This window comes from Gossypium hirsutum, chromosome A12, assembly GCF_007990345.1.
Source record: "Gossypium hirsutum isolate 1008001.06 chromosome A12, Gossypium_hirsutum_v2.1, whole genome shotgun sequence".
Lineage (NCBI taxonomy): Eukaryota > Viridiplantae > Streptophyta > Magnoliopsida > Malvales > Malvaceae > Gossypium > Gossypium hirsutum.
Window position 1 is genome coordinate 37,152,594 of NC_053435.1, and position 8,284 is coordinate 37,160,877.

Genomic DNA, 8,284 nt, shown 5'->3' on the forward strand with positions numbered 1-8,284 from the left:
CTTATAAAAATTTCAACGAATCGCATGTAGAAATTCTAATAAAACATATAATAATATTTATTATTTGATTTATATCCTAATATAAGGAGTCCAATAAGAGCAATACTTAAAATAGCAATCCATATAAAAATATTGTATTGAAATCGACTACCATAAAATGAGAGCTAAATGGAATTACTAAAAAAACTTTGTAAAATTAATTTAAAATTTAATTTTGTTCCAAATAAGATAAAATGTGTAAATTTTAAAATAAATTTTTTTGTTTACAAACCACAAGTAAAATGATATTTAAAAATAGAAAAAAGAAAAGAATAATATACCAACGATACCCTCGTTCCAGCGAAAAGCTGACGACACACATCCTCAAAGATATGGCTCATTGCGTTTTGGCTCCAACCCCAATTCAGTTTCAGTTTCATTCCCGCAGAATTGGATTTCTTAGATGCTTCTCTGAATCTGCTCTCAAGTCTCCTCTGCTATCTCCTATTCATCCTCGTTTTACTCCTAGAATCTTCTGTAACTACGATGATTCCAATCGAAACAGCCAGACACAGTCCTCTTCTCTTCAGCTCTATCGCGATATTGAGAGGTATAAACATGATTATGTCTTTTTCTGTTCTTCCAGTTCCTTGAGGCTTAACTTTCCTTCTCTTGATGTATTTTTCAGGTTACTCACGGACACTGTAAGGCAATCTCAAGGTGCTTGGGGTAGTTCAAGTGATTGGAGCCAAGTCGAGGTTTTTATTTGATTTTAGTTTTCATTTTCTTCAACGCACTTTGTCGAATTATGCATACGCGATTTGTTATGCTCTACTTTTCTAAGTTTTGATTTGGGTTTCTTGATTATAGAACACCGAGGAAACACTTAAAGCTGTCAAATTCTTTTATGCATTTGAGAAAATAGCCTTCTTTTTAACTTCTTCATGTTCAGCATCTCACCCTTTTGCTTGCTTTTGATGCATCCAGGGAGCATGGATTCTTAAACCGAAAGGCTCAAAACCTAAGTCAGTCGTTCATTTTATTGGTGGTATATTTGTTGGAGCCGCTCCTCAGCTTACCTATCGTTTGTTTCTGGAGCGCCTTTCTGAAAAGTAAGTTGTTATCATTAGTACAGTGCCTGCTTACCTAATATTTGACTTTTTTTTTTTTTGATAACTGGGGAAGGGAATGTGGTCATACCTAAAACATGTTGCTCTTGCCACCAGGGCCCCAAATATTTGACATTGCTGATGTATGTATGTCTTGTACTGTTTGTAATATTTTTTGAAATCTTTTTGACACCTTCATTTTAGCACCCATTTATAGTTCATGCTATCTTTGTTCTGCCTTTTGACCTAAACTGCGATTTTATCTTACTGAAGCTGGAGCCTAATTGGGTTATCTTACTGAGAATTAAGGGAATTCACTGTTTAACCTTTTCTGTAATCAAGGGGAGTTTTGGTGATTGCAACACCGTATGCTAGCGGGTTTGATTACTTCTTCATTGCTGATGAAGTCCAGTTCAAATTTGATAGATGTTTACGGTTTCTACAAGAAACAGTAAGTTGTTACTATAATCTTCCAAATAAATATTCTTCCAATTGGAATACCTTCTCCACCCTTTTCCAAGTTCATTTTTGAAAGAAATTAAAAATGTGACTTTGTGCTCCTCACACAGGTGCGTGATCTTCCTACATTTGGTATCGGCCATTCTTTGGGTTCTGTCATTCACCTTTTGATTGGTATTACTATTATCTTCTTGCATGCTATTTATCCCAAGATGTGCCTGCTTTTGTTTGCAGTTATGAGATTAATGAATTCATTGTACAGGTTCAAGGTATGGCTTGCAAAGGAGCGGCAATGTATTAATGGCATTCAACAACAAGGTATTTGAACTTCTCATTATGCATGTCTAAAGCTACTAAAAGATAAGGTTAGATATGTGTGATTATGGAAGTGTCAACATATTCCCAAATCAAAGTGGTCTATCAAAAAGATTTCTCCTTACAACTTGCATATGAAGCTGATTTGGAGTAAAAGTTAAAAGTCAAACGACCTAGTAAAATACGAGTAAAAGATTCATTTTCCCCTTTTTCTTTACTGTCTCTACTATCTCAGCTGAAGCAAATAGGTGAGATTGATCACCTTCACTTTGCATAGTTCTTGTTTCCCTTAAGGTTGAAACTGATCAGCAGATCTCATGTTGGTTTTTCTTTTTTATTCTGCATTTGACGACTTATACATTGTCCTACTATAGCTGCCATGTAACTCCTTTTATGAAATAAGAATTATTTTATTATCTCACAGGAAGCAAGTGTAGCTATCCCATTGTTCTCACCTGTTCTTGTGCCGATGGCCCAAAGCGTTGGACCCTTTCTATCACAAATTGCATCAACACCCACAATCCGCATGGGGGTAAAAACAAAAACTCTTAGCTTTTTCCTGCTTTACATGCAAAGATGCAAATAATGTTTTCTAATGCACACAACTTATACTTGCTTATTTAATCATAATCACTACTTTTTAACTTCTTGATTGATATCAAATGTTCAATATGATTAGGAGAAAATATATTTGACCTTAGATTTTAGCCCTGGTTATGATAAGGAGAATTAAGATTCTGTTAAATACTTGGATTTGTTACTACATGTGACTTTGTCTAAACATTATTTAATTCTGGAACGCCCTATCCTCCTTGGAATACTTTAATTGTTACCATTATAACTTTATTATTTGATATGATTAGGGGGAAATATATTTTTCCATACATTTTGGACCTGATTATGATTGGGAGAATTAGGACCTTTTAAATACATGGATTTGTTTTCTACATGACTTTGAGTAAAATATTATTTAAATCTGGGACTGCCGTATCCTCCTCGGATTACTCTAGTTGTTACCGTTATAGTTTATTCTTTCACATGACTCGTATTCGAGTTTTGATGCAATAAAAGAGTCTTCAACTCCTCTCATTCTCAACCTTACATTAATTCTCTATTTCTGAAGTATAGCCGCTGTTAGAGTAGTTTGCAATCTTGTCAAGCATGATGCCTTCGGTTTCAGTTTTTCTTATTTCACCTTGAGAACGCAGGTTTGGTTCAACTTGCAGTTTTTTATCTAGTTACCGATTTTCAATTTTGGTATTTAAGTCTCACATGAGATTAGGAGCAATTGTGGACTTAGGAAATCATATTGATACCCTCGTTGGGGGGTGGTTTCCCTGTAATTTTAAGGCTTTGTTTGGTTCATGAAAATTTTAAGGGAAGGAAAGTATCAATGAAAATTTAATGGAAAGAAATGAGGGACAGAAAATGAGATTCATTATCTTTGTTTGGATGACAAGAGAAATATCAAGAAAATGACTTCTTATATGTAGTTGTGTGATTAAGATGTATAGAAAATACAAGGCAATTTGTGGTCGCTAGTGCCAACTAGATAATATTAACACAAAAATATAATTTTTTTTATAATTATTAAGTTATTTAGCGTATATTATTATTTTATATTACTTTTAATTATGAAGTTTACTGTATGTTATTAGTAAATTGACGAGATAATTATTCAATTACTTGAGAGGTTTGGACTTGGTCTTTCAACCATTAAAATTATTAATTTGGGTACTAACATTAAAGATAAACATTCTGGTCATGTGGCTGTTAGAGACTAACGACTCATAATGTGATAGTACCATTACACATCTTAGATGATTAATGGTATTATCACATCTTTCTGCATATTGCATAGCAGTGTCCACACTATTAATATTTTTAAAATTTAGAAGAAGATAAATTATAATTTCGACTGCTTAACTCTTTAGAATATTTATTTTAGTTACTAAATTTTGAAATTTCATAATTTGGTTACAGATTTTTATGTTTATGAAAATATTTTATTAATATTTGTTTTTCATTATCAATGATTCATTATCAACATGAATTTTATAATAATTTAACTACCAGCATTTCAATATTCAATTATAATAAGTTATTTTATTATTTTTATTCTAAAATATGTTGGAATAATACTTAAACATTCAAAAATTATAAAATTATAAAATAAAGATTCATTATTTTAGTTTTCGAAATTAAAATTATATTTTAACTTTTAGTTATTGTAATTATATTTTTAAATTTAAAATTTTAATTTATAAATCCATTTATAGAAACTATTTAAATTTATTTTTAAATTATTTAACATCAATTTTATCAAATAAATTTAAGTATTTATTTTGAACCATATTAGTACATCAAAAATTATAATGGAAATATGAAAATTTTATAAGTCAAAAACAAAGTATTAATTATTTTACAAATATTGGTTATCAAATTATGACCTTTTTAAAGTTTAGACCTAAAGAGATTTTTTTTTTAAAAAAAAAATTGAATGATTGAAATTGTATTTTTTTACAAAAACCATATTGCTAAAGAATTCATAATGTTATGTTGCATTATTAAATATCGTAACAATATTCTTACATTGTCATCTCATCCAATTATTAGTGATTAGCGATTGGGCAATTAAAATTTTCAATTTTCCTAACTTTGTTGATTAAATTGATTATTTTATTAGTTGGATGGTCAAATTAAATCGCATTGAATGAAATTTAGTTTCCTTGTTATCAATCATATGCTACTAATTTAATAATAATTTACTACTAATATTTGCTACTATATTTTATAAGAAAATGATCCAATAATTTTACTTTAAAAAGGCTTATAATCTTAGAAACATTCAATTTAACGATATTATATTTTTGAGTTAAATTTTAATATTGATATAAATTGATGTATAATGATATTTATAAATGTATAAAAAATTATCAATAGCTTATGCAAATTTTAACTTTTTAATGATGATGTTTATAATTAGTCTTATCTGCCATAATTTACTACTTTGTTTTGAATTCCTAACTATTATGTAGTCCCTTGTTATTACAATATTACTAATATGACAATGTAAATTTATAATATGTTTATTATTTATTAATATTTAATTAATTTAAAAGCTTTAATTTAGAATTAGTTAACACGTTCAAATCATTAACCAAGATGTATGTTGAAATAGTTTTAAAACTTAAAAGTATAGGTATAATATTATTTTAGGAAAAAAAATGGATATTTCTAAGTATGACAATTTATATTTTGTTATAACTTGTGTAATGTTTTACAATTCTAATTAAGATTTAAATTTATTGATGTTTTCAATCATTTAATATTATCTTATATAACATTTATTAATAATTTTATTTTAATAGGATTTTTAAAACATGCTATGTCGACTTAATTATGAATTTTCCTGCTAAGTTATCATATTTTGAAACATAAATGTTTAATAATAGAATGTGTTTAAACTTGTAAAATTTTCTTATCATTTATATTAAGGGCTTATTTAAAATTTTAAATTGTTATATAATTATTATGTATTCATTTACAATAATTTTATCCATAAATTATTAAATATTTGAAACTTTTTTGTAACAAATTTTATTAAAAAATCAATTTGAAAGTTTAGAATTTAATGATTTGATTGTAACTTAACGTACTATATTTTAATTAAAGTAATGAACTTTACTTATGCTTAGTTCATCTAAATTTAAATAAATTAATAAAAGTACTTATTTATTTAGATAAATTTAAATAAATTATGAAAGATTCAGTAGTTAAATTTATTAATTTTAACATAAATTTATATCATGTGAACTCTATTTTTAAATATTTGTTAATTTAAGTTTAAATAAATTAGTAAAATTACATATTTAAATAGGACAATTTTGTCAGTTTTAAAAAGTTAAAGAGTATTTACATTGTTCACTTTTAGTAATTTTGAAGTTCACAATTATTTACGTAGATGATAGTTTGACACTTGGAGTTCATCTCAAAAGTTCTTTTTGTTCTTATGTCTGCTTTCGAAGAGGAATGATATTATTGTGTGAAATTTGAGCCTTATGCTTCTTTTAATTTCTAAATTATATCTTCCATCTAGAGGCAATGCGTCAAATTTTTTTTTCTCGAACATGAGTTTTTTCATTATGTGGTTTTGAATTGAATGGCTTATCCCTTTTTACACAAGCTACTTGCAGGCTGAGATGACACTAAAGCAGCTAGAGAGCCTTAGTCCTCCCATTATGAAACAGGTTCTTCCGTTAGTTGAGCAACTTCCTCCCTTGTACATGGACTTAGTTAAGGGAAGAGAAGATTTTACTCCAAAACCAGAAGAAACTCGACAACTTGTATGTAAAATCTCTAACTCTATTGTTCCTAGGTTGTTGCATTAGGCATTCTTGTTTGTTCATTGTTTATAAGATCTATATTATATACTTGCTTACTTGGCTGGTGATTGGATGTCATGGTAGATAGTTTTGATCCATATCTAGATAGATTACAGTTTAGCATTTGTCTAATTGATGTGTCCCCTTAATGGGAACTTGTCAAAAGCCTCTATTTGTGGACCATTCTGAAATCGGTCCACCCAATTCCTTTTAAGTAAATGTTATAAGCACGAAAAAGAAAGAATGATAGTCACTATTTAAACTGGGTCAAACTTTGTTAGAACAATGCAAGGAAAACATCTGAGATTTATGCCATGCTGGGACGGGGAATAAAAAACACCTAGTGTCACGGGGCTAAATTTTAGTCTTACGATCTGTGCAGTTTTAGGTGAATTTTTGAGTTAAAATCCGCCTAATTCAGCCTAACTTTTGAAAATTTAGAATTCTCGATAGAATTCTCTTAAGGCATCGAAAATAAAGCGGAAGCAACTCCAAACAAAAGAGCAACAAAAGAACAGAAAAATGCCACAAGGAAGCAATGCACACAAAGTGTTTGAGTAAATGCTCTCAATAGTATTCAATTATTATAAAGGATTACAACTGAGTGATTACAAATGAGAGCAAATGTTTTTATTTATGGTTGAGCTCCCTGAAAATCAACAGTACAGATTAAGTTACACCGATGGTTTAGCCTATCTGCAATTGAGATTCTTAAGGGATTGACTCAATCCTTTAAGATTACAAAATCAAACCTTCTAAGATATCACATCTTCTAAGATAAGTTACTATACTTATTAAGGTAGTCCTAATTTTCTTTAACAATCTTAATCTAGTTTTCTTACTTTTGCTTTTGGATTCTTTACATATTATCAGATAAAGTCCTACTATGGCATTTCAAGAAATCTTCTAATAAAGTTCAAGGATGACACAATCGATGAAACTCCAAACTTGGCTCAGGTGTTAAGTTCAGAGTCAGCCATCAGCTCAATGCTAGACATGTCCATTCGATTGTTGCCAGGAGATCATGGGCTTCCTTTACAGCAAGTATGATTTTTACAAATTACTTTCAGAAGCTATCTTTTGCAGAAACATATGATGTACTTTTGATCATCTTAGGGAACTAAGAATGATTCCAGCAAGCAATCTGGCTTGTAATTTCTTCTCTTTTGCGATGGCAAACAGTTTTCCTAATACATGTATGTTGCAGGCTCTACCAGATGTTCCACCTGCAATGGCAGATGCAGTAAATCGTGGAAGTGAGTTTTTGGCGAATCTGAGTGTGGGAACACCATGGGAGACTGTTGCCAAAGAAGTCAGCAATACATTAGGTGTAGACTCGCCGGTTGTTCGTGCAGAAATTTCAAAGGACGTAGACATACTTGTGGACGTGATCATTTCCTGGATGGCTTCAAATTCTGCAAAACTCTTAAAGCCTTGATGAGTAGGATAGATACCCAACTAAATGAAGTGTATGTAATAGGTTGAATTATGAATGAATATGTACTAGGTGAAAATGAGTGTTGTAGTTTGTGCCTCTACTATTCCCTTCCCCCACCGCCCAACAAGAATGTAGAATTTCGTTAAAAACCAAATCAGCCATAGAAAAACAACTTACACAGATAAGCAAACAAGAAAGTCATAGCCATCGTCACTGATATCATCAAATAGGCAATTTTTTTTTTTCAGAATTCTTGCTTAATGATATACAATTATATTTTCTGGAGGAGGTGTATATATTTATCATATTTCTTCAGTATTTCATTTCTTTCATTTTGACTTGGAATAGGAAGTGGTAAATTGCAACGTTATTTTCATCCGTGTCCGGGGTGATTTGTTGAAGTCGGTGATTAGCCTTCATTTGTGCGCAGGGAATTTTTCCCTTAATTCATAGAGATGATAGTCGATGGGATGTTTTTGGCGCCTACAATTTTATTTTAATTGTAAATAAAGGTTCTATTAAACAATTTTATTTATTTATTTATTTGTACAAAAGGAAATTGATCTTTTGGTTTTTTTTTTGACAGAAAAAAGGAAATT

General features: G+C 29.8%; 1 protein-coding gene across 1 annotated transcript; it reads left to right on the forward strand.

Annotated features, from left to right (window-relative positions):
• The first annotated feature begins 316 nt into the window (after positions 1 to 316).
• LOC107943218 (uncharacterized) lies at positions 317 to 7,970 on the forward strand. Its single transcript, XM_016876961.2, has 10 exons — positions 317 to 589; positions 668 to 737; positions 967 to 1,091; positions 1,431 to 1,539; positions 1,658 to 1,721; positions 1,810 to 1,865; positions 2,287 to 2,394; positions 6,059 to 6,208; positions 7,121 to 7,291; positions 7,455 to 7,970. The coding sequence occupies exons 1-10, from the start codon at positions 372 to 374 to the stop codon at positions 7,683 to 7,685; spliced, it is 1,302 nt and encodes a 433-aa protein (XP_016732450.1). The 5' UTR covers positions 317 to 371; the 3' UTR covers positions 7,686 to 7,970.
• The last annotated feature ends 314 nt before the right edge of the window (positions 7,971 to 8,284 follow it).